Source organism: Pleurodeles waltl, chromosome 3_1, assembly GCF_031143425.1.
Source record: "Pleurodeles waltl isolate 20211129_DDA chromosome 3_1, aPleWal1.hap1.20221129, whole genome shotgun sequence".
Lineage (NCBI taxonomy): Eukaryota > Metazoa > Chordata > Amphibia > Caudata > Salamandridae > Pleurodeles > Pleurodeles waltl.
The window spans coordinates 838,116,354-838,144,214 of record NC_090440.1 but is presented as its reverse complement, the minus strand read 5'-3'; the positions used below and the strand labels follow the sequence as shown (position 1 = coordinate 838,144,214).

At 42.1% G+C, this 27,861-nt stretch overlaps 1 protein-coding gene across 1 annotated transcript in view; it reads right to left on the bottom strand.

The window, feature by feature from the left end:
• The window catches only part of GTF2H1 (general transcription factor IIH subunit 1), a 345,280-nt gene that overhangs the window by 173,376 nt on the left and 144,043 nt on the right, over positions 1–27,861 (bottom strand). The window contains exons 9-10 of the mRNA XM_069223752.1: positions 10,264–10,351; positions 7,335–7,423 (exon numbers count right to left, since the gene is read on the bottom strand). Coding sequence (XP_069079853.1) covers positions 7,335–7,423; positions 10,264–10,351 — 177 coding nt within the window. The remainder of the gene's footprint in view (positions 1–7,334; positions 7,424–10,263; positions 10,352–27,861) is intronic.

Below are 27,861 nucleotides of genomic sequence, written 5' to 3'. Positions count from 1 at the left end.
AGCATCAAATTTGCGACTCTTTGTCTGGAGGTGATGCGTCTCCCGAGGTATGAGAGTTTGCTCTCTTACGAGCTGCCCCGACAACTACTGAGTCTGGAGTTAACTGCATTGTAATATAAACAGGATCTGTTGGCGGTGGCTTGTATTTTTTCTCCACTCTTGGAGTTATGGCTCGGCCTTTAACAGGATCTTGAAAGATTTGTTTTGAATGTTTTAGCATTCCTGGGAGCATAGGTAGTCTTTGGTACTGGCTATGAGTGGAGGTTAGCGTGTTAAACAAGAAGTCATCCTTAATTGGTTCTGAATGCAAGGTGACGTTATGGAAAGCAGCTGCCCTTGCGATGACCTGTGTGTAAGATGTACTGTCCTCAGGAGGGGACGGCCTGGTAGGAGTCTGGGCTGTTGTCCGATACTGGAGCATCGTAAAGGTCCCATGCATCGGGATCATCTTGACTCATGGCAGTATGAGTCGGGGAGTGCATCAGTGGAGGAGTTGCTACTGGTGATGTGTGCACTGATGGTGGTGGAGAAGGTGGTGGAGTTGTTTTCTTTGCCACCTTTGCCTGTGGCTCCTTGTCCTTTTCGTGAAAGGCAAGTTTTCTTTTTGTTTTAATTGGAGGAAGAGTGGTTATCTTCCCTGTGTCTTGATGAATGTGGAGCCTCCTTTGAGTATAGTCTGGCTCTACAGCTTGAAGTTCCTCTCCAAATCTATGTTTTTTCATTTGGGAGGCCAATCCTTGTTCCTCTGTATAGGAACCTGTTTTCGGCTCCGAGGCTGGATGTTTCGGAACCGAAACTTTTTCGGAGGTGTTTTTAGGCTCCGAAGAAACCTTTGTAATTTTCGGCGTGGTGGTGTCTCGATGCCGAATTTGTTCGGTGCCGCTGTGACGGTGCCGAAATTTCTCAGAGCTGATGTCTCGGGTCCGAGATTGCTGTGTGGCGGTATCTCGACCGGAGTCGGATGACTTCGACACCAGCGTGCCCTTTTTCGGTGCCTTGGCTCGGTCACCGCTTGTTTGGGTTAAGCCATGGCCCGTTGGCGGTGGCGTCCCCTGGGCTTTTGACTTCTTGTGAGTCTTATGTTTCGACGTCTTACTCACGGTTTTCGGCGTTTCTTCGGCCTCGAGCTCTTCCGAGTCCGACTCTTGGATAGAGAAAGCTTCCTCTTCTTCCTCGAAACGCTCTTGTTCTGTCGGCGTCTACGCCATCTGCAGTCTTCTGGCTCTTCGGTCTCTTAACGTCTTTCTGGACCGAAACGCTCGACAGGCCTCACAAGTATCTCCCTTGTGCTCTGGGGACAAGCACAAGTTACAGACCAGATGCTGATCTGTATACGGATACTTGTTATGGCATTTTGGACAGAAGCGGAATGGGGTCCGTTCCATCAGCCTTGAATTCACACGTGGCCGGGCCGACCAGGCCCCGACGGGGGGGGATCGAAAAAACCCCGAAGGGCCACCGGAACTCTTGTAAATTCGGTGTCGATCTGTTGTAACTAACCCGATACCGAACGCAAACAATACCGACGTTTTTCCGAGATTCTAACTAACTTTCCGACCCGAAACAAGGAGCGAAAAGGAACACGTCCGAACCCGATGGCGGAAAAAAAACAATCTAAGATGGAGTCGACGCCCATGCGCAATGGAGTCGAAATGGGAGGAGTCCCTCGGTCTCGTGACTCGAAAAGACTTCTTCGAAGAAAAACAACTTGTAACACTCTGAGCCCAACACCAGATGGCGGGATGTGCACAGCATGTGTATCTGCAGCTACACATGCCATCGAACATATATATATATCTTTATTTCAGTGAAAACACCAAAGGTTACAGGGACGTTATACTTAGGATCCTGTTTTAGCTGGGAACCTATTCTTTCCAACTCAGACCATAAATGCACTGATGAGGACATATTTACATAAATTTCACATACCCAAGCAATCTGCCCTGGATATTCTTGATACAGTTAATCAAAACATAAATATAACACCTTTAAACCACTCAAACATTCATAACACAAACATACCTCATACCAACCTAAAACCATTTCTAATTTCTTATGCCACTATCAACCTTGGTCTTGACTATTTCTATCACCACGTTCTTATGTGAATTCTTATTTTTATTTCATACATATTGAACTGCTATACCTTAATACAGTTTTTCCTCCCAAAGCACTGTTGCTTTAAATCCATGTCTGCTTTTGCAATACTACTTTGGCTTTAATTTGATGTAAGCCATAGTAGTATTGCAAAAAAAGGGAGATATTCTATTAAAGCCACAGCATGGTGAGATCTAATTGCCTGCCAGCACTACAACCAGGAAGCGCTGGCAGTGGAAATAAAATAGGGGAGGGAGTAGGGTAGAAATACCCTGACTCCCTAGGCCTGTGGGGGGAAGAGTCACAAGAACCACATGGTGCGGGAGCCTGTATTACTGTTGACTGGAGGAAGCTGCTTTGTGCATGCTCCCTCCAAGTGGGAGAAATGTGTTTTGTTTCCTTGTCCACATCAGTGCAGACTGGAAAAAGAACACGTCCGCTTCCATAAAGCGGGGGCATTTCGAAATCTCCTGCTAGCTAGGAGCAGACTTAGGACCGGATTATGACTTTCATGGAGGGGATTACTCGGTCACAAATGTGACCGATATCCCGCCCAATGTACTACAATTTCCATAGGATAGAATGGTACTTGTAATACAGCAGACGGGATATCAGTCACGTTTGTGACAGAGTAATCCCCTCCGTCAAAGTCGTAATAAGGCCCTTAGTGTTGGCTCCCATTTGATGAGGTTTCAAAATGCTCCCGCCAGACAGGAGCAAACCAGTTTCCCTGCCCGCAGTACTGCAGAAAGGGAAACTGTCTCAAGTGTGGGCTCTCCAAGACAGTCATTAAACCGGCCATGGCGTCCTCTGGCCTTTAAAGGCTCAGGTAGGGAGACGTGTGCCACCACCATTCCTTTTAATAAATGCAAAGGCCTGGGGCCCCTCATTAGGTTGTGGGAGTGAGGCCATACAACCCTCCTTTTTTTCTGACCCCGGCCACAGGGTTTGGGCTCCCTTGATCCTTCTTAGGCTCAGGGATCGGGAGCCATGCAGTCTGCCCTTTCCTTCATTAAAATACTGGCCCTGGGAAATGGGGTCCTCTTGGGGAGGGGGACATGCTGTATCCGCAGGCCCACCAAGGTCTCTGGGGGGGTTTCTTCTTTAAACTGCACAGGAGTCTGGCAGATGACGGCTCTTACCCCCTATCAAGTCAGATGGTCCAAACTGCCAAAACCAATTCCCTTTTGTTTCACTGTCTGGGAGCAGTGCACAAAGGCCAACTGCCAGATAAACCTAGTCATGTAAACCAGGATACAGGCATCAAATGGTTAGGACAAGAAAATGGAAACTTTCTAGAAGTGGCATTTTCAGAATTGGGCCTTCAAATCAGACTTTACCATTAAAGAGGGTTTTAAAATCCAATTATTTACACAGCAAACTTGACATTCCTACTTGCTCCAAATTGAAAGTTACCACTTATTAAATGTAATAAGGTAACTGTAAGGAAATGCCTCCTTGGCATGGTTACCGCCTAACTTTTTGCCTTTGCTGATGCTAAAGTTTTTATTTAAAGTGTGCTGGGACCCTGCTAACCAGGCCCAAGCCCCAGTGTTCTTTCACTAAACTGTACCTTTGTCTCCACAATTGGAGCAACCCTGGCACTCAGGTAAGTCCCTTTTAACTGGTACCCTGGTACCAAGGGCCCTGATGCCAGGGAAGGTTTCTATGGGATGCAGCATGTCTTATGCCACCCTGGGGACCCCTCACTCAGCACACGCACACTGCCTCACAGCTTGTGTGTGCTGGTGGGGAGAAAATGACTAAGTCGACATGGCACTCCCCTCAGAGTGCCATGCCAACCTCACACTGCCTGTGGCATAGGTAAGTCACCCCTCTCGCAGGCCTTACAGCCCTAAGGCAGGGTACACTATACCACAGGTGAGGGCATATATGCATGAGCACAATGCACCTACAGTGTCTAAACAAAACCTTAGACATTGTAAGTGCAGGGTAGCCATAAGAGTATATGGTCTGGGAGTTTGTCAAACACGAACTCCACAGTTCCATAATGGCTACACTGAAATCCTTGAAGTTTGGTATCAAACTTCTCAGCACAATAAATGCACACTAATGCCAGTGTGCAATTTATTGTAACATACACCCAGAGGACATCTTAGAGATGCCCCCTGGATACCAATCTGACTTCTAGTGTAGGCTGACCAGTTTCTGCCAGCCTGCCACACACCAGACATGTTGCTGGCCACATGGGGAGAGTGCCTTTGTCACTCTGTGGCCAGGACAAAGCCTGTACTGGGTAGAGGTGCTTCTCACCTCACCCTGCACCTCAAAGGCTCAGCCCCTTTGTTACAGCGCCACAGGCCATCCCAGCTAGTGAAGATGCCTGCCCCGCCGGCCACTGCCCCACTTTTGGCGGCAAGGCTGGAGGAGATAATGAGCAAAACAAGGAGGAGTCACCCACCAGTCAGGACAGCTCTTAAGGTGTCCTGAGGTGACCTCTGCCTTTAGAAATCCTGCATCTTGAGTTTGGAGGATTCCCCCAATAGGATTAGGGATGTGCCTCCCTCCCCACAGGGAGGAGGCACAAAGAGGGTGTAGCCACCCTCAAGGACAGTAGCCACTGGCTATTGCCCTCCTAGACCTAAACACACCCCTATATTCAGTATTTAGGGGCACCCCAGATCCCAGGAAATCAGATTCCTGCAACCTGAAGAAAGAAGGACTGATGACCTACAAGCCTGCAGAGAAGGAAGACGACAAATGCTTTGGCCCCAGCCCTACCGGCCTGTCTCCAACTTCGAAAACCTGCAACCAGCGACGTATCTGACAGGGACCAGCGACCTCTGAAGCCTCAGAGGACTGCCCTGGACTAGAGGACCAAGAAACTCCAGTGAACAGTGGCCCTGTTCAAAACCAGCTACTTCTTTGCAACAAAGAAGCAACTTTCCAAGACTGCACTTTTCCCACCGGAAGCGTGAGAATTCTCACTCTGCACCCGACGCCCCCGGTTCGAGATTCAAAGAACCAACACATCAGGGAGGACTCCCCAGCGACTGCGAGCCCGTGAGTAACCAGAGACGACCCCTCTGGGCCCCCACAGCAACACCTGCAGAGAGAATCCAGGGGCTCCCCCTGACTGCGACTGCCTGTAACAAGGGACCCGATGCCTAAAACCAACACAGCCCCAGGACCTGAAGGAACTGAACTTCAGTGATCCCCAGGCCACCCTCTGCCTAGCCCAGGTGGTGGCTGTCCCGAGAAGCCCCCCTGTGCCTGCCTGCACCGCTAGAGTGACCCCCCCAGTCCCTCCATTGTTTCCTACCTAAAACCAGATGCCTGCTTTGCACACTGCACCTGGTCGCCTCTGTGCCGCTGAGGGTGTTTTGTGTGCCTACTTGTGTCCCCCCCAGTGCTCTACAAAACCCCCCTGGTCTGCCCCCGAGGACGCAGGTACTTACCTGCTGGCAGACTGGAACCAGAGCACCCCTGTTCTCCATAGGCGCCTATGTGTTTTGAGCACCTCTTTGACCTCTGCACCTGACCGGCCCTGAGCTGCTGGTGTGGTAACTTTGGGGTTGCCTTGAACTCCCAACGGTGGCCTGCCTATGCCCCAGAACTGAGACTTGTAAGTGTTTTACTTACCTCCTAATCTAACCTTTACTTACTGTTGAACTATTGATGTTTGCACTGTGTCCACTTTGAAAATAGCTTATTGCCATTTTTACAAAGACTGTATATGATATTGCTTTTTTTCAAAGTTCCTAAAGTATCTAAGTGAAGTATCTTGCTTTTAAAGTGTTTATTGCAAATCTTGAACCTGTGGTTCTTAAAATAAACTAAGAAAAGATATTTTTCAATATAAAAACCTATTGGCCTGGAGTACGTCTTTGAGAGTGTGTTCCTCATTTATTGCCTGTGTGTGTACAACAAATGCTTAACACTACCCTCTGATACGCGTACTGCTCGACCACACTACCACAAAATAGAGCATTAGAATTATCTAATTTTGCCGCTATCTTACATCTAAGGGGAATCCTTGGACTCTGTGCACGCTATTTCTTACTTTGAAATAGTATATACAGAGCCAACTTCCTACAGTAACCCAATTTCATCCTACGAGAGAGGTAGGCCTCCCAGTAGTGAAAAACAAATGTAAGAGTTTTTCACTACCAGGACATAAAACGTAAGAGTGCATGCCCAATATAATACACTGCACCCTGCCCCTCTTTGCTGTTTAGGGCCTACCCTAGGGGTGACAAGTATTAAAAAGGAATGCGTAGGACAGGCAAAATGTTCATTTTGTCACAATTAGTGATGCAGGCCCACTAGTAGCATCTAATTTACAGGCCCTGGACCAATTTACTAGGGACTTACAAGTAAATTAAATGTGCCAACTGAGTGCAAGTCAATTTTACCACGTTTAAGGGAAAGAGCACTATCACCTTAATACTTGTTAGCAGTGGTAAAGTACGCAGAGTCCTGAAAGATATTTAAAAAAAAATGGGTTCAGAAAACAGGAGGGTGAAGGCAAAAACGTTTGGGTATGACCCAGAAGAAAGGCTAAGTCCAACACTCAGCCAGTTGCCTGATTTATGGGTCAGGTAAAGGATGGTCTCCATTCTATGGAACACGATGTTGGTAAAACAGCTAAACCTCTCCCACCTCCACCTCCCCAACTCAAACTGTACATGTTGTGCTGCCCATATGAGGGTTTTGCTATTGTGGTACTCCATAGTATATCTCCCAACCTTTTAAAATAACTCCAGTGGGTGATGCCAGTTGAGATGTAGAGTCAAGTACAAACCTGTAGCCAGAAACCTAATTTAATCTGTGCCAGATACACCAGTGTGGTCTACTATTGGCTCTGGGACTGGATGGTTAACAGTTTGTGTAGTCTTCCACATCATATGTGTGTGCGACTCACTTTCGCGCCCCAATTTTGTCACACCTAGGCTGCATTAAAGTCAGTGTCTATGTTTACCTTCCCTGTCTCCTAGCTCATCGCTTGAGGTAGGTCTCAGCTCTCCATGTTTAGCTTTCTAGATTGCCGTGCCCAATTTTTTATACAGTACTAACACAACCAATAACACGTGTTCCTATGGAGGATGTATACAATGCAGTGGAAAATGCTATAAAGGTAATTGATGAATAACATGTTTTCTAGTACATTTAATATGCGTGAAATGCTACAAATGTGTCAAAGAAGGATACTAATAAAACACACTATGCCATTAAGCAGTGTTTTTAACATCAGAAATTAAAGGAACAACACATACCTGTCTGACTTTTTTAAATTCAGTGCAATTGTCTTTGTGTTATTTTTCTGCCCAAGATCTTCATACTCTATGGATTCTTGCAACTTCACCTAAACAAATTTAAAATCATAATACAACTGGAAAAATGTGTTTTACAACTGGACACACGTAGATTAGAAATTCATCCTGTTACAAATTAAAACAAGATCCTTCCATGTGAATGTATAGTGGCACTCATTTTTCATAGATCTGCATGCATGTCATACAAGTATTTCCAAAACATCAAAGCCCAAAGAGTGACCCGGGAACAGTGCACACAGGTTAATAGGTCTACAGATTTAACAAATGCTTAATACAAGACAATGTTTTGTGAAATGTTTCTATTGCTCAAAACCACAACTGAAAAGCCCAAATGGGCTAACATACAATATATATCATATATTGTATGTTAGCCCTTTGGGCTCCACAATCATGGTTTTGAGCAATACAAACATTTCACAAAACATTGGGCCTGATTTAGAACTCGGCAGACTGGGTACTCCGTCACAATGGTGACAGATATCCCACCTGACAAAATCAAAATCCCATTTGAATCTATCGAATTTAGATTTTGGTGGCCAGGATATTCGTCACCATTGTGACAGAGTAACCCCTCGCCGAGTTCTAAATCAGGACCATTGCCTTGTATTAAGCATATGTAGGAAAATGCCACTCTTAACATGGTCTCCCCCCACTTTTTGCCTAGTGTTGATGCCAGCTTTGATTGGAAGTGTGCTGGGACCCTGCTAACCAGGCCCCAGCGTTCTTTCCCTAAAACTGTACCTTTGTTTCCACAATTGGCACAGCCCTGGCACACAGTTAAGTCCCTCCATTTCGAGAACCGACGCCCTGTTTGCACACTGCACCCGGCCGCCCAGTGCCACTGAGGGTGTGGTTTTTGTGCCTACTTGGGGCCCCTCCATTACCCCTCCAAACCCCCCTGGTCTGCCATCTGACAAACGCGGGTACTTACCTACAAGCAGACCGGAACCGGAGTACCCCCTGTCTCTATGGGGGCCCACGTTATTTTGGCTCCTGTTTGAACCCTGCACCTAACCAGCCATGTGTTGCTGGGTGTTTGGGGTTATCTTTAACCCCCAACGGTGGGATACCTATGCCCCCAAGATTGAACCCGTAAGTTTGATACTTACCTCAGAAACTGTACTTTACTTACCTCCTCCAGGAACTGTCGAAAATTGCAGTATCCACTTTTAAAACCGCTTTTTGCCATTTTAAAGAAAACTGTTGATTCCATTCAATGTTCTAAGTATTACTGTGTAAAGTACCTTTCATTTAATGTACTTACCTGCTAAATAAATCGTGTGGTTCTAGAAATAAATCAACAAAAGAATATTTTTCTATAGAAAAACCTACTGGCCTGGAGTAAAGTCATTGAGTGTGTGTTTTCACTGATTGCTTGTGTGTGTACAACAAATACTTAACACTACCCTCTGATAAGCCTAACTCCTCGACCACACTACCACAAACAGAACATTAGTATTATCTATTATTGCCTCTGTCAAGCCTCTTGGGTGACCTCTGGACTCTGTGCACACTATATCTCATTTTGATATAGTAAATACAGAGCCAGCTTCCAACAGTATACAATATACTGCATTTTGAATGTTAGCCCTTTGGACTCCACAATTGTGGTTTTGAGCAATACTCACATTTCACAAAATATTAGCTTGTATTAAGCATTTGTTAAATCTGTAAACATTTGTTTTTATCTGAGAGCACTGTTTCCCAGTCACTGTTAGGGTCTGGATGTTTTGGACATTTATGGACGTGGGATTGGCAGAGCAGGTTTCAGTGCAGCACGCATTAGTTTGTTGAACTGGGCTGAATTCAGTTAAAAGGATTATCATTTTTCCTGATACTGGTTAGTACCATACATTAATCGGTCATACTAGGATGCCACATTGAAAAAACTTTTTCCTGACGACCGGGAATATTCTAGGCCTCTGAATCTCAGATACATGCAATGCAGGAGACAGAAAAACACATCAGTGGGCACTTGGAAACTGTACAAAACTACTATGCATAACTGGTGGACTGTCAGCAAAGCAATGCACTGCAGAAGCCTAGGGCACCACTAGTAGCAGACTGGAGTACTCACTTTATATAGAACACATACCCCAGTCCTTATCTACAGGTGCTGAAATGAGTGTTCATTATGATGCCAGGTTGCCCTTGAAAGTATCAAATGTGCCACAATTCCCACCTGCACCTCACTCTCAATTAGATGAAGAGGAACCCTAAGCAACACATGCACCACCAGGTGTGAATAATTGTCTGGCAAAGCTTGTATACCTGAAGGAATTGTCATTCTACAAACCCTCATTAAAATAATTAACTTTAGCCTGTGTATAGCCCTAAACACCCCCATTGCAATTAACAATTAACAATTAGATTTTTGTAAGCTTCTTTTTAAATTAAATAGGATACATATTCATTTGTGTATTTGTTTGAGTGTTGTGGCTGCATTTATGTGTATTGCTTTGATGTTCACATCACCAGAACTGCTTAAACCAGGCCCCACTGCTACCAGTAATGACTCCGTGGAGGTCTCCAGATTTCAATAAAGATTAAGTGGGGATCCACTTAAGTCAAAAGGTTAAGAACCACTGTTTTATACTACACATGTGTATGTTACAGATTGCTCAGCACGTCATGTACAATTGTGAAGCAAAGCATTTATGCATCACTAAAAATGTGGTCTTTTTTTTAAAGTTCTCCAATGCTAAATTTCCAATTGTCAGGTACACCACATAACATGTGAGCACAAAGCATGCAACAGAATATGTTGTGGCAAATGTCTTTGACTTCGTCATTATTTTTTAGTGTGCCACAATGAGCTCTAAGATACACGGTTGTTCCAAAGCACATTATCTAGCAGTTCAATCCCTACCTTCTTTACCGGTGGTTGAAAGAAGTCTGAATCCTTAGAGTTGCCATCTGTACTGCTGGTCTCACTGCATTGATCGTTTTGGGCATCCCTTGAAAAGCAAGAAAAAAAAAAAAGTGTGAAACAACAGCAATAGATAAACATCAGCTCTTGTCAAACTGCTTTGTGATATGAACATTATTAAAAAATACAGTTTTAAACTAAGTTTAATACACACCGAGCTTTATTGTGTTGGAAGAGTGCAGCTCAAGGTTCAACACAAACCAGCAGGACATTATCAGCTGTGTTGTCTAAAGTAGCTATAAATCTTGTCATTTCAAGACCGGGATTAAAAGAAAAATGCGTATGTATATCACTCTCACACACACACCGCCTTTTGCAAATCCTTCCAAGCCATTTTAGTGCATTGTTCATCCTGTACTTCGTATTTAAGGACAAATTAACTCATACCAGGAAAGAATTAAGTACATGTGGGAGCAAAAACATTTACATCAAGGAGCATCCTGGCATGTTTCTACTGCTTTACAATAAATTGGATCATGGAATATCACACTGTTGTGGCTGGCAGACAAGAAATAAATAAAGGTGATGTTCCATCCTGACCTGAATCATGATTTCCCCATTCTCCATTCCTCTGGCTTAATTATGGTCATTCTGCGTCATCTCACATCCTGCATTACATATATAGCTGCCTCCATACTCCAAATTAGTCTTGAGTTTATACATCAACCAGAAGATAGTGTTTCAGAGAATCCCAAATGTCCTTGATGAAATAAGTTCTCCGTATGAGCATAACCATATCCATACTATCATTATAAAACATCAGGTCTTCCAGCTATTTTTAAGTGGCAGACAAACATCTCCCTTTGCAGTACAAGGAAATCTGATGTTTGGCCACCAGCTACAGTTTAATTCCTTGACAAGAAAGGTTCCCTTTCTGTTTGGGCTTGTTCGGGGATGCATCTATCCCTGTAGCTTAATAATTTTGCAAAAATCAGGCCAAGGTTTATCCCAGGGGGAGGCATGGGGCCCAGAATGCAGTACTCTCTCCACCACCAAAATATTCAAGAAGCTATCCATGCCAAACAGCTCAGCTAGCGAAGACTCCACAAATATTTCTAGTCTAGTTGTCATTTTTTTTTTTTTTAGAGACTTCTATGGTATGAATTTTGTTTCTAGGTACTCAAGCTTCTAAATCTTCATTTTTAACCATTGTAGTTTTCAAGAACTGGAAATGTCTGTCCTATGCAGTGAGAGTCCTCAAGATTCAAGAAATGCCTCTCGGACATGTCAATTCTGGAGGAGTTTGCCGATTCGTTCCCACAAGTCATTCATTTTAATGGATAGATTGTCTAGCTTAGTGTCAACTGCCATCAGCCAAGAGCTCTTTTCCATTAGTATTTGACTAAGATCACCATCTGTGGCAGTCTCTTGCATCAATACGTTGTCAGAGGATGTATCGCCATGTCTCTCTCTTTCATGCTTCTTGGTATCAAATGGCAATTTACCGTGTCTGGCATCTGCTTTGCCCATATTTCTTCCTTTAACTATCAGCCAGGTTAGGGGACGTAAATAAGTCCTCTTTCCTTCACCGTATCTTTGCCATATCCTTGACCAGATTATTCTCAACAGGCCTTGTATTGTCTTCACCGAGTTCTGCCATGCCCAGGCAACTAGGAACGTATGTATCTTAGAGGGCAGGTCTATCATACTGACTCCAATACAGTGGACTGCTGTTGCAGTCTGCGGACTTTAGTGCACAACCAGTGCCTGTCTATGAATGAGAGCTGTGCGTTTCAGACTGCAAAGGTATAACACAGCATCCCAGTTCCATCCAGGTCAGGGCCACACAACCCTTCAATGAATTAAATGTAATAGTCCACCTACTCACAGGAGTCTGTGTGTTGGCAGCAATTTACTCCAATGTTCCTCAGCATGCCTTGTAGGTGTTCCCAGACTTAGGTCTTAACTGTCCATGCTGTCCTGAGGAAATGCATTCTTACCAACTGCCTCTTTAAAGTGCCAAGATGACACGCCCCTCCCATGTGCAGTAGGCCTCATTATTGGGCTGGAGCCTGCTTCCTGGGAAAAATCAGGTGTCAGTCACAGCCCCCGCAAGATGCAGCACAAGCTATCACTGCCAAACCATTTGGGATCAAGCCGCTGCCACTCGCAATGCCCCACATCTAAGTAGCCTGCTGCTACTAGCCATCGCTGCCGCAGACACTCGAGGACGGCAGCCACCCTTCAACTTTTTTCATAGAGTGGTAGAGGAGGGACCAGAGACCCTCACACATGCACTTCAGCACTAAAAGACCACATAATCCGGTGACACGATGGTGAGCACAACCCAGCTCTCAAACTCGCAAGCAGCTCCTGTCGCAGCCACACAACCAAGGGACCATGTCACTGACGTCGGAGCCTCTCCGTCTTACCGCTGTCCTGGACCCAGATGTCAATTTGGTTGTTGCAGGTGACCGGCTGCATCACAGTCCCCGATCAACAAGTGGGACCATTGGGAGACAAAAGAACTACAACTATATTTGACCAAGGGGCCCAGTGGGTGTAGAGTTCTGCTACACCACAACCATGCTCAGCAGTCACAGGCCATAACCCATCACAAACTAAATTTCTAAGTGTAAAATGCATTGATAGATCCTTATTCAAGATCCTTTGTGAAAGTTGGCAGAATAAAGTTAAAATGTATGCTTTTAAGGATGCAAAATGGGTAACCACCATTGTCTTAATGTTGGCTCTGGATAAGAATGCCCTTTTACTCTGCTACCGAAATAGATGACAAATCTAATCTATGTTAACATATCTATTTTATGCCCCCTGTAGCACTACACCCATTAAGCACAAGAGAGACTGGGACAGACACACTACAAGACATAACTTCCAAATGCTGTGAATTTCCAAGCACATTTCCTATAAATGCTACACATTAGCCACATGAACTCCAAATAACTCCACAGGATTCTGTCTTTGAACAAACAGCAAATAAAAAGCCAAGATGACATTTCTGTCAGAATGATTTTACAACCACACTAGCGAAAAGGATGTTTGTTACTTTCCATTTCTAACATTTCATTAGAATTATTATTGTACAACTATGTCAAATCTAGTACCTGCGTGATGACATTTCTTCATCTCTCATTTTCGATAGTGAGGAGGAGAGATTGGTAAACCTGCAGAGAATCAGTATGGGTGTCTTCGGAATGGGTTAGTATGCAGGAGGAAATAAGACTTTCACAAACTAAAAAGACCTGCATTAAGGCCATTTCACTACTTCAGCTTCATTATTTAAAAATATATATATATATATATATATTTTTTTTTTAAAACAGGCACAAGAGAAACCCAGCTGCCTGCTTGATCAGCTATAGTGACACAATGTTTCACAAATGTGCAACGAAGTGTAGTCATTCCAATTTTTCATTACGACCACAAGGACACAGTAACTACTAGTTTTGTGAATACAATTTTCTTTCCTATATGGACTGCCTTTAACTATTCTGGCTTACGTAGCAAGTCCTAGGCTCAACGTTTCAGCTTCTCTACAAGGGCTGCAGCTCTACAAGGGTCTTCAGCAAATCTTTACAAATCGTTAGATATTAAGAGCCAGACCCTGGAAAATACTAATCTTCACACTATTCAGTAGGACATTCCTCGTTAAAGCAGCAGTTTAATGATTCACTGCAGGTCACCTAAATTCTTCAAGTCCATACTTCTTGTACCACCTCCTTCACCTGAAGTTTGACTGAAGTATAATTCTACCCCCCATGAAGAAAGTGCATTTTATAAACATATTGGAATCAGTTGCTTCAAGGAAAGCCAAAGATAGTGACATGTAAATCTCAGGAAAGGTTCCCAATCTAAGTAGTTTATTCTCCATTCACATTTCTTCAATTCCTTTCATTCACAGCTCAAGCTTGCCCTGCACGCCTGCCCCCCCCTAACCCTTTCACTGCCTCCAATCTGGACAGCATCACCAACATTGTGTTGTCCATGGCATCTCATCTTCCTCTAAAGGAAACTATTAGAGCTATTAAAGATTTTACTTCACTATCAAACCCCACATGAGCCACAGTGCCTTCTTACCCATGTAACAATGTAAGGCATTAAAAATGAACACTTATTTTTCCTCTTGAAACCTGTGCATGAACTTGAGGATAGGTCACTCTAGACATTACTTGGGAAAATCGACCTCAATAGTCAATTCACAGATTGTGTTTCTGGTTTATGTGTAGTCAGCCGATTTGACCCATGCTGATTACTCACCAATGTATTCCTTTCCTGAGAAGCTCGACCCAGCTTTATCTGTTTGTTTTACTGACTTCCTCTCCTTGGGGCATCTGAAAAGACACTCTCTCCCCTCCCCCCCCCGCCACCCTTGCATGTGCCCTTCCCTGTTGTCGTGTTTACAAGCCACTGCTCAGTAATTCAGCACCCAGCTTCCGCAAGAGGTTGAAGGAGCAATGTTTTTCACTTTTACAATCCTTGTAGATCTATTGCACAGTCAAGAAAAAGGCAAATGTGAACCTTGTTAGTAATTCTTTCACAATAGTACATAAGGATTTTTTACGACTGCCAAAAAGACAAAAATAAGCAGTAAATAATGAAAGTAATCCTTGGGTAACTAGAATTCAAACAATGTAAATGCACACCAACATATGCCCAAATGACCACCACTGTGGCACACTCCTTCTTCGAAGTATATCAGGGTGGAATGATAGAATGATATATTTACTAAACCTGCACATTCAAGGAAATCTTTAGCAAACCTTTTAATGATATATTCTGGTCACTAATTATCTTTTTTATTTTAACCAATTTATTTAAACAAAATTAGGACTATATGTGTACTCTGCCTCATTAATTCTTGATTGGAAAATGTTCCAGTGCACAAGGGGTGTGACTGAGCAATTTAGGCTCGATTGATACGTTTGGAGTAGAGCCAAGACTCGAGTTAAGTATGAGTATTCCTATCCCGCAATGGCAAACTATGAAAGACAATAAAAAGTAACTCCACTCAGTAATTATTAGTGGCTAAGAATGATTCAAGTATTACTAACCATCACTTAGTTTTTCCTCACAGTTCCCAACACCGCACTGTTAAGGAAACCTATTTTCAGAATTTCACTGTACTAATTTCTTCGGGAAATGTTCTGCAGCTCTAGGTTCACCTATTTACCTTCTTCCTTGCCTTCCCTTCAAAATTAACCACCTTCATACAATCTTTTCTCACCCCTCCATCAGTTCCTGCAATTTCTCCAATTCCTTATGTAACCTCCTCCAAGTGTACATCACCCAACTTACATATCTTTTTAACCTTAATGGTCAGCTTCTGAAAGTCGTCAACCAGCTCTTACTTCATCTGAAGTCACCCATTTCTTCACTCAAACTCAAATTTCAGTAAAAGTCTAATTTTGTTATGGATTTGTACATTTGCCCTTCATTTGAGCTTTCCTCTCTAATATTACATTTTGATCTTCGTTCCTCCAATATGGCAATCACTACGTTTATAAACTCACAGTTCGCCCTGGGGGCACAGGGTGCAGATTTGTTGTTGTTCTGTTCTATTTCTACTATTCTTATTTATCACTTTGTCTTCTCATATTTTTGCAAACCTATTCTCTAGAATGGAGTGCAGCAGGACTTGGTGGCGGGCCCTGTTGTTTTCATTTCAAAACCACTTAATTATAACTTGAATCTTGTATTTAATCTTAGATGATCTCGGGTTCTTTGTATCTTACCCTTAAACATTTGAGGTTTCTATTCTTTTCTGTCACAACACCCATAATCCGACCTGTCCTGCCATTTTCACCTCCATCAGTTCTTCCAAGTATCATTTTCCTTCGTTAACCTCTATTAAAAATCCACCACTTTATTTTTTCCTTTACATCTTCTGAAACTAACATTTGCTCCCTATCTGATCCCAAATGGGCTACTACACCACTGCTAATTATAGCACTGGTAACCTCAAATATTTAACCAAAACCTCTATTCTACTGCACAAGATTTCCTTTTGTCACATCTTTCACTTTCTGTCTAATGGCTAAGATTCCTTTTCACAAATTCTGTGATCGAAGTGTTTAATTTGAGCTCAACATACTTGGCGAGACAATCTTCACTTTTCCAAGTAATCATGGGATCTCACAAGATTTAAAGTGTTTGAAAATCCACTTAAAACATTCAACTCTTTCTTCGATAGCATGTTGCTTAATCTAAATCGACTACAATAGTCAAATACTTTCTATGGAACAAGCCCAATTCACTAGCTTTAATTTTTAGGTTTATATTTAGATTATTCAGTAGTACGAAGTTAAAGAAACACAGCCCACAAAGAGACATGGTTTAATGTCCGCTAAACTACTGATGTCACGTCGTTGCCTTAGCTCAGCACAACTCCAGACACTCCCCTTTGCAGAATAAAAGGGTGATGTATGAGAGGTGGTGGGGGGCAGGACTTTAGGAGGTGGAAGAGGCGAGACAGAAAAGAGAAACCTTTTAGAGCAAGCACTGATGAAAAAAAAAAAAAGATGTCCCCTCAAATGCTTCAATAGTGGGTATGAATTCAAAACACTCAGTTGATGTGGAGGTCACTTTAGGCCTCCTATTGAGGCTTCACCTCTAGAAAGTTCTGTGCAGCTTGTAACTGGGTGAACATATGATTTTTCTCATAAATCATAAAAGTCGAGTTGGAAACCAAAGTGAGGCAGCAGTATTCGAGTAACTCTTTAATTGACAACCAGCAGGTCCAGCCTTTTCGCTCTGGGTAGTTTGGCTGGCTTACATATTGAAAGTTCACTAAATTGCAATCCTTACAGGTTAGAGTTCTCTGTCTGGCAGCTGTTCAGGTATGGATTCCCTCTTTAATGACACGCCCAAAAACACAATATGCCAGCAACTGTGGATCTCCAATCCAAGCCTGTTGTCAGCATTCCCATGTCCCGAAGCTTGGCTCCATAGTCCTCTTAAACCTCCTCTAAGCGGATGATCTGGTGTTTATCAGTTGGATGAAAGTCAGCCTTCAGTGCCTCCCGATTGCCAACCAAGAATATTTCAGCATGAATGGTCTGACAAACATGAAGACAAAAATAATGACTTGCAGTAGAAGGGCCATCTGAAATGCTAGATGGTTTTTCGACTCTCAAGATTGATGAAACCAGGGAATATAAATACCTTGGCTTGGCATTTGACAGCAACAGGTATTTCCAATACCAGAAGAATGTAAAGAAAAGAGATCACTCCAGCAGAGGGGCTAAGGTCCATAATCAGAAATCTAAACAGCCTATTATAAAGCCCTATCATAGAAATTGTCAGGGCAAAGGCGATGCCTACCCTGCATACAGAACCGAAGCCCTTCGGGCAGAGACTCAAATGTTCTAGATACCACTATTGTGAGAGTATATAGACAAATATTTCAACTCCCCAGCTACACATCACCAGTAAAGAGTAGGATGGAGTTTGGCCTTGTAAAGCAGACATTCGCAAGGCGTGCTGCTTTTGTCAACTCCTGCTATAGACTCAAATCCTCTGAGGAAAACATCATTAGCCACAATGTATGGCTGGAATTTAATATATCTCACACACCGGTTAGAGATTGTTTAAATGCAAAAATTGACTTGCTCAGTTTGGCAGGAGTATGGTCTGCAACAATGAGCGATAAAATCTCTAAAAATTGTCAACAAAAAGTCTAACGTTTTATCATCTTTAGACAACAGAGCAACTACAGAGAAATAATTGTACGTCTGGATGGTACTAAACAGCTACAAAGTCTCTGCAACCAATGCAATATATGGGAGAAGCTTTTAACAGCAAGATTAAAGGGCAATTTTTGAAATGCAGTGATAGACTTTGCCCTCAAACACATCCTACCCCCTGCTTGAGATAAGGAAAGTGGAACTGCTGTTGTGGGGCCACCCAAAATAGGACATCATTCACACAATGTGGTACTGTGAACCTACCTTTGTCGAAGGGCGCTACGCCCTCTCTTGAATCAGTCAGGAGTATGCCCCCTGCAGAGAAGCTCTGCTTACTCGCCTCAACCCAGCTGAGCCACAACTTATATCTCGAACAGTGGAATATCTCCATCTCGGACAGTGAAATATTTCCAAGAGGGTAGGGGGGGCTGTCAAAGGGGCTATAAAGAAGGCATTTGATGGGAATGACCCAAAAATCTATGCTCTAAAACTGTGCCTCGTCAATTTATAGGAAGATACATCAGCATCCAGATCAAGTTTGCCAGATTAGTTAACATTCTGGCATTGCGGGGGTCTGAATCTTGTACTTTAATGTGTCATTTGCAGCTCTTTCCCTCACTTTTTAAGTCCTCAGTTCATCAGGGGTTTAACCAAACCATTATAACACACTTAATAAATTTAAGGAATGAACCTTCGGTGGAATAGGGACAGTAATGCATGCCTTGTGTGGCATCTTTGTTGGCTGCACTAGCACTTTTTACTTCACTGTGTAAAACAGTGGTAATCAGTCTTCTATTCAATTAGGGATTAGCCAAAGCACCTTAATGCATTTAATACACTTAAGGATAGAACTGGTGGTTTAGTAAGATATGGTGGAATAGAGCTAGTTGTGTTATCATCCTAGGACTCAACATTTATCCCCTGACTTCATTTCTTATGCTGCAGCTGTACTTTGCATTTTACTGCACAAAAATAAGACAACCTCTGTTTGGTTATGCGGTTTTAAAATATTGAATTGATGTTAATGATGTGACTATCTGTAAAGGCTTTTTATTAATCATTTATAATGAACTTATTATTTCCTATTGTCAGGATACACATGCAGTGTGTTATTCAGTATCATTTCTTCTCTCAGGAAGTGCAGGAGCTAGGGAATGGAATTGTCATCCTCCGATGTGGGGAAAATGCTCAAGATCTGAAATAATGATTCCATCACTGAATTCTACAAGCAATCTATTTCAGTTCTGAGGCACATAACCTCTTGCACAAGTCTCTAAAGGACTTGCACTTGCCTGCTCTCTCCCCCACTTTGTGTCAGTCTCTAATACCCCAAGTCTTTCGTCTAGACTTCGGCTTCTGCATTCAGTTGCCACAGTAATCATCAGCAGTTACTCCAACTGGGTCTCCATCAGATTTCTGATTAGAGAAGCACCCCGTCTAATTTGTGCTTCTCTCTGGTCTTCCTTACCGCCAGTAGTCCCTACGCCCTGGCTCACAGTGTGCTGTTGTGGATGAAAAATACCGCTTTGTCTTTGAGATTTATTTCCTTTCTGTATTTTAGGTGGTAGTCTAAGAGACAAAGCTCATCACCAAACATTTCTGTACACCGACTTCCACGAGGACCCACAATAAATCATCCTGTAGCACTCATGAACTGGTGGGACCAATTCCAGTAGAGCAGACAGGCTGGTCTCCTGGTCAAAGGGAATCCCTTTAGGTACCAAAGCACCAAAAAGACCTCAGACTGAAGGGTTGGGCCAGCATCTCTCCCTTTAGGTCTTTGGGGGGTGACCTATGGGAAAACACACTCACACTCCACTAGCTGTCAAAGCCTCTAACAGAGAGATGCTGGATGCATGTTGCAGAGACATCAGGAAGGTGGACTTCTGGTCATCTACGGATTACTCTTTTAGAAGGTAAATCTACCAATTCAAACACTGCTCACATTGTGCTCCAAATATTTCTGTTGCAGGTAACCCAGTTTTTCCTCTGCAGTAAAAGTCAATTTCTCAGCAAGAGCACTGGAGTGCAAACTGATCTCGCTGGCATTTTGATTGCCACAACAAATCTGAAATTAACAGGTACCAGAAAATAAATTCATAAGACTCAAAGTTCCCTGCAGCAATAATAAAACCCACATTTTCAACTTCTAAACAGCAGAGTGCATTTACGTACAAAGTAATACATTTGAGGCACTTTTGGGTGAGCCGAGAGGATGGAAATGCTCTCTTTGGCAAAGACTGTCACCTTAGAAAACAGGGAAGTAGAGTCACTGAAGTGTTAGAAACATTCTCTAACTGATCATGAACCTACAAATATAATCAGATGTACCTACATAATTTCCATTCTTTGCACCAGCAAAGTTGTTTAACCTGGAAAAAGAACATGTTGAGGTTTGCAACCCAGCACCCCCTCTTATCTATTCTACTAAAGCATTTTTACCTCTATGATACTCAACAATCTACCACATGCAACTGTCAACAACCTCTTAACTAAATAAAAATCTGGTTTTAAAGAGTATAACTTTGGTGCAATTATGTATGTTGCATAGATCTACTTTCTGAATCTACTTGCTTGGTGTGAAGATGGTAGCATTCAACTGCATGCATAAAGTTTTAATATTGTAGCCTAAACAAAGAAAGAAAACAAAAACAGAAAAAAACACCTATCATACAGTCGAATGACGTGAAAACCGATCACATCAACTCAACAAGAGTTGAATATGTCGATTGTAAAGCTATGTGAGGATCTGTTGAATTAAGAAGATTGGAATTATTGCAAGTTTGCCAGCAAATACCCAAACCACAGTTATAACATCAACAGCGTCCACTGTTTGCATGAGAAAAGTAGGAATTAAAAAGATGAATTAGCTTATAAGGTAAGAAAACTGGCACTTATTTAAAAATAGCTGAAGCATATTAGTCATAAAAGTGAAATAAATAGTGGAGATACTCTGAAAATATGTGCAGATCATACACTTTCCAGGTGGCTGGGTCTATAATAGAATAGTAAAAAATCATGGACAAGCACATTCGTCTGTATAGCACTCTAAATGACTGAAAATTAATACTAAATAAACAAAGGAACAGTATGTGTGGTTGAAGAAACAGTTATCTGCATAATGGCCGCACACGGTTTCAGAAATACAAAGAAGTCACATTCCTTTATGTACACAGACTAGGGATACTTGGAGCAGATGCTCAACTCCCACTTACCTTCCACTCACTAAGATGGATTGTTGCGGTGGTCTTGTAGAAGGGTTCTTTAGCAACCAAAGCAACACAAATTGATCGTCTATCCTCCCTCCATCCAAGAGAAAAACAGCACCAGTTCACATACAAGTATTATTGTATGGCCAAGAGAAAGATTTTGCCACTCAGGAGTGAGCTGTTTCTACTTTGCTACAGTAATTGTACACTTTTGAAACCAGACAAGAACACTATAATAACAGTACTACTTACAAAAAATATTTTTTGTGACAGAACCCCTTACTAGTGTATGAGAACTCATTATGGGGTGAGACTGCTTAATAGGGTAATGCAACAATAGAGAATTGTTGTTCCCTCAACCCTTTGCTCAAACAGCTACGATGTTCTTTAAGGTTGAGGATAGGCGAGAAGAACATGTCTCCGCTATCAACACATGCAAGGTCACTCTACATCCAGGCCCGATTTTTTTTTTTTAAATACCCACCCAGCTTCCACACCTTTTGAAAACAATTAAATCAGTCTGTCTGATATGGTGATAGGTGAATGGCGTTCATAAGGTAGAAAGTATCCCTTTCTGTTTACAAATAGTTCGCAATAAATCGGCTATTTGTTTATATGATATATGATACAGGGGATGATCAAAACGTCAAATTATCCCCAACTGCACCTATTAATGATTAGGTCACATAATTATTAAGTGAATTTGCATGGTACTTAAGGTAAACAATGCTTTCTCACAAAAGGAACACACCCAATTTCTCATCTCAAGAGCTTTAATGAACTGTGGCCTTAACCTGGATCACAAATGAGCCCACTTCAAACCTGGCACAGCCAACGATACTCGGATAAAATGATTCTTGTGGACAGAGGGCTCAGAAGAGTTTTTTGTTCATATATGGTTGGTTATAAATACCTTGCTAAAGATGAGCTTCTATCTCTGCAAAGCAATAGTGAAGAAACAGAGCTGATTTCAGGCCAAAGATACAATCCTTTTACTTGTGGTAACTCTACACTGTTGTAAGCCAGATCAATAGAACGTTGCTGTAAAGATGCTACAAAGGTACTAGAAAATAGATGTACCCTACACTGTTGGCTCAGGACACAACCCCAACACTAGGAGGAGGACCAATTTAGAGCACAATAGGTCAATGCTGGCCTTCCGGAATGTTCCTGGTGCTAGCTTTCTGAAGACAACTCAATATTACCCACAACTGACCAGCTTGTGATAAGCAAACACCTTGTCTGAAAAAGATGTACTTACCTCAGACGAATATGCAGTGCCTGTGGAAAAAAGATCACTTCAAGATAGAACATAGATCATTTATTTCAGGCTGATGCAGCAATGCCGGATTAATCAAAGACCAAAACATTATATGGCTCATTGAAGAATTCCTTCCGAAATGGAAACACAAAGATTGCAATTATAGAATGGGTGGCCCAGACTTTGGACCATGCAGCCAGTCTCAAATATAGACATGAATCTGATCGTAATTCACAGACCCATAATTCTGAGACATAACTGGGAGCCCAGAAGTAATCAAGAGAAGCAGCAAGGGAAAGGATACCTCTTTGCAAACCAAAAGCAAACATAAAAGAGTATGTTTGGAATTTGTGCACTGCATGCACATTTATCAAGGGAACAACTCCAGATACGAGTATTTGGAGGACTCAAGCGCAAAATCAGGCTTGTGATCAACCTCTTTTGTGCAGTTCACACGCTCCAGTACCACCTTTAATGGGTAAAGGAAGTGCCATGCTTAGCAATTAAGACAGGCTAAGACAAGAGTAAATAGTATCAGCAAATTCACTTGAAATACATTCCAAAAAGGTTTAAAACCAAATAAAAAATATAAGACCTCTAGAATACTGTGGGGGCTTCTGGGGTGGGGGAAGGGCAGGGAAATTGTTGGGGGTTCAGCAACATGAGTTATTGTAACTGTAGATGACCCTGTGTACCTTGCCAGAAGCTATGCAGATCTCAGGTTATGAACGCCCCTGTATCTTTGGATACATTTGCACATGTACCTGGGCCCTTAGGTTCACTATATATAAGAGCTATGAATTTGCAGGTCTTTGGGTCTGAGTGTGCAGGTTTTTAGGTTGGCTGCAGTCCTTTCACTTGAAGGAGCCTCAACACATTAGGAAAGAGATCTATTTGCTCTATTCACTTTGTAATAATATCCACTTATAAATGCAACTGCTGATCTGTCTAAGCCTAATATGGAGACACATTTACTTTGAAAACAGTCATAACAACAACTGATTTCAATGAGCTCTCACAGATAGGAGTATAGGCTTCAGAAAAAGGAAAAACGTGGCTTAAATTTAAGTAAAGCCATTTAAAATGGTTCTATATATCATCCCTCTAAACAAAATTCAGTAAGATGGTTACTCAACAGGGTGAAGTCGCCTCTATGGTTGAAGAGAATGCTACTATAAATCGGGAGGTTGCATTTCATTACTGTACATAGTAAGAACGGAAGCACAATCAGAAAATTAAAAAAATTAAGCTCCTCTCCGTGTCGGTACATTTACACGCCGACCGGAGAGTGCGACTTTGCTTTCCCGACACGTTACTCCGTCTCCTTTTGCTACTTTGAGGTGAGCAAGCCCCTTTTTTTTGTCTATGGATAGCAGTTATATGACCGCGAAGCAATTGATACGCCCAGATTCTTCTGTAATGTTTTCCATCTTGATTTACAGTTATGGCTGTGTATTCACACACATGCAAGCTTACCTCTGAGGTAGCGGTTCTTAAGACCGCTTATCCGTGGTTCTCCTCAGACTTTCTTGTAATGTTTTTATTTTTGATTTACAGATATGGAGGTGTATATATACACACACTTAATACTGCAATGAGGATTTATAGTTGCAGTTTTTCATTACTGGGTGGGTATTTGCTTCGATATATTACATAATTACAAACTCAGGTTGCTATTTTTATTACAGATCTTTTCTATTGATCTGGGTATTTTTGTACACTTATCTCTTCATAGATCATTAGGAAGCGATACGTAAAGGGAATAAAGATTAGGCTCTGAACTTATCGGCATCATTTTTTCTACTGTTTCAACAATCTTTTGAGGTATTAACTCCATTTTTTATCCATTTTCCTTGGTATCTAGGAAGTGTATTTCTTAAATCTTTGCAAATCTTGGTTCACTTTTCTTTCCCTTTCGACTTTGGGGTTCCCTATGGTTGCCCCATGCCCTTAATTCACGTGGATGTCATGACTAGTCATGTCTTTATTTGTCTGAAATGCATGTCTTATCATTTCTCATGTTGTTTCTTATACTTAATGAGCACTTCTAGGTGGTTTGAAGATGTGCGTGTTATTTACGATTGGTTTACATTTAGTTAAAATTTGGACGTTTACACAATGGTCCTCATCATCGAGTCACTCGGAAATTAGTATTGGAATTCTGTGAATATATCGAAAACATTTATTTTGTGTATAAATTTTATGTATATTTCTTAAAGACCTGACACAAAGTGATTATGTGTAATTTTGGCCACAACTGTATCTTTTCACAGCCCTGAGGAAGTCATTGAGAGTATCTTCTCTCAAGACGAAACACGTGTTGGCTGTTTTCTGTTATCAGACTTCGAAAATAAATTGGACTTTTGCTAACACCTCTCTGTCTACGCTGTACTTGAATATGTGGAAGAGGACATAGTAAGAACGGCACTGTCCTCTGATGTATACATTTTCAATATGCTTTTATTCACTCTGCCTCTGGGCCACTGTTTACATAATGGACCTGTTTGGGTCCTTCTCCAATGTCTGGGTGCCTATGATCTCTTGCGCTCTAGGACCATGCAACTGGCCATATCCTGAGATTGTCTTGGATAGATGTGTGTCTGGTAAGAACAGCAGGCTAGGTGGCAACATTAATTTAGGCCCTCTATTTGGTAAATGGTGGCTGCCCTGTTAGTGCAAATATGCTTAGGCCAGTAATATATCCTCAAGCAGGAGTGAACTGCTGCTGCTAAAAAAATAAAAATAAAAACTTTTCATGCCTCAAATCAGGTCTGTAAATACATATTGTGTACTATTATGCATTAGGTGGAAAGAACTGCTAGCTCTGGCCATTTTTTGAGCTCAGTTTTAGAATCAGGACTTTAAATCCTGTGAAGCCTAGTAGAGACTATACTAGGCAGGGCACACATATTAAAAAAGCCAGGCTCAAGCACTTGTGTTCCCTATTCTGCTGAGAACCCTGAGAATAGGATACTTTCCAGTTAGGCCCAATTTTTGGACCAGTTTCTTTGTTCCTGGCGAGAGTCAGTACAGTGAGAAGAATCTCATGAAGGCCTGCCTTCAACCTTGAACACCTGGAAAGAGATTCAGGTAAGTGCCTTGTACGCCAGTTTTTTTGCTAGGAATTGTAAAAGAATTAAGGATTCTTTTGATCAACCAATAGAACAATACCCAACATCATAAAGCAGGAGACTGTATAGACCACAGGCTAAGAATCTATCTTTGAACATCGAGACAAAGCTGTGGCTAGAAGGCACAGGCCACTTGAGAAAAAGACATACATTTGTAACTGAGTGAAGGAAGTTGGTTCATATCTTTGGAGCGGGATATGTATTCCATAAATGCTATAATCCAGAGATCAAAACTGACTGCAAAGAAAAGACAAACCTGAACCAAGTACCAGGTTTTCATGCAATGCAATGCAATATTGCATTTCAGAAGCAGGGCGAAGTAACCTCTGCTTTTGCAAGAAAAGACCCTTGAAATTGTATGTACCATGTTCTTGAATGTGAGAAGTAGAACTATAGATATATGTGTTAGTAGGTAGCATTTGCTGCACTACATAACTAATGTTGCTTTGATCTGATAACAGCAACAACTGTATGACTTCCTAAAGAATGTCTCTCTGAAAGAGCGGTGCAATTAAACTCCGTCATTTCAGGTTAATATGACTGTATTTGTAAAACGAAGAGAGTTAGAGATGTAAAGAAAATTATCTAAGGATTATGGTTTTTGTTAGCAGATCTGTCCCAGAAGTTTCCTTTCCGCAGCACCCCCTTCTCCAGTTCCAGTTCCTTAGCCGGCCAACCCCAAACCTTTGTCCTATTATTGCAAGTAGATTTGGTGGTGCCAGGAGGTAAACTCAAAGACCTTTGTGCAAGCCCTGAGGAAACATTTAATAACCAGGTTATTTTCCATCCACAGTGGCCATCAAATGATTGTTTCCTCCAGTGCCAAAAACTCAAGCATGTGCATGTTTCCCCTCTAATTGTCTCTGATGAGCCACGTGACCTTGAAATTTGCTACCATGGCATACAATGCTACCTTTAAGACTTTGGTGTCTAAAACCAGTACACATATATTGTATAATTGAGAGGGCCAGTAACAACGGATGGATAATAGTAGTTTGATGTTCAGTGGCTCCAAAGGTGTGATCCTCCATCAAATTCCAGCCACAGGCTTCATTGTTCTTACTTTGCTCATTATCCCCTTACCTTTAACTATTGCTTGATTTTGTGCGCTCTGTGAAAAACATGTGGAATCTACTTAGATTTCACCAACATGTCTTTCCAAATCAGCAAGTTATTTATGTTTGGTAATGTTCTTTCTGAGGGATATGACCGCTCCTGTAGACTCTACATATGAACCCACTCCCAGGCACAGGAATCGGTCAGGAAACTATTTATCAGCTATGTGACCACACTAGTGTCAAGTGATCCTTGCATTTGCAACTTCAACAGACCTAACACCCCTGGCCCTATGTAAAGAATCACATGCACTGGTGATACCAGTGGTGACCATTGTCCAACACACATAGGTTAGGAGGCAGAGGACCCAGCCAGACGAAAATTATAAACCAACAACAGTATTTCATTAATTCTGAAGAGAGTACACAAAAGGGAATTTAGGGACATTGGGGGGAGGAGTCATCTCCATCAGAAAGAACATTACAAAAGGAAATAACTTGTTCTTCCAATAGATACTTACTCCTGAAGATTTTTTATGTGAACCACTCCCAATGAAGAACTAGTGAGGATACCATACAAAAGAATTATAGAATGAAATATTATAGAGCTGTATCCCAAATGGAGACTGAGTTCACACATCTCAATTACTGTATTATAACTTGGAAAAGAAGAGAGCAGAAAACCAAATAGCGACTCTGCAAATTGACTGCTTTTGGATTCCCTGTAAGCCACGTGGCTGCTTGAGAGTGTGTGAAAACCTTCATGCTGAGACTTGCTGCCAGCGTAAGTATGGCTGTAGCAGTGATTAACAAACAGGAGTTTAGAGCCACTCATGTTCCTTACTGCCTTGCCCATCTGAAGACCCTTATTCAATATACAAAGATTATCATCCATTCTAAACAGTTGTTTTCACAGTTTAGAGGCTGAGAGCCCCTGTGGGGTCTAAATAGTGTAATCGCTCTTCTTCCTTGGGTGAGTGAGGAGGAGGAAAGAAGGGAGACAAGGGAGGTACCTAGAACATATTACTATGTCACTACATCAGTTAGAAACAACCTGTTAATTTGCAGCATTTTGTAAGGACAAAACTGTTTAAGTGGATGCCAAAAGGAATTACAATTCCTTAGCATGTCTCTTGTAGAATACCATTTGAACACCATCTTCCAAGCAAAACTTTCAAGCCGAAAGAGCACAACGTTTGAAGAAAGAACATTCAAGAACGCCACTAGAAGGTTAAGATT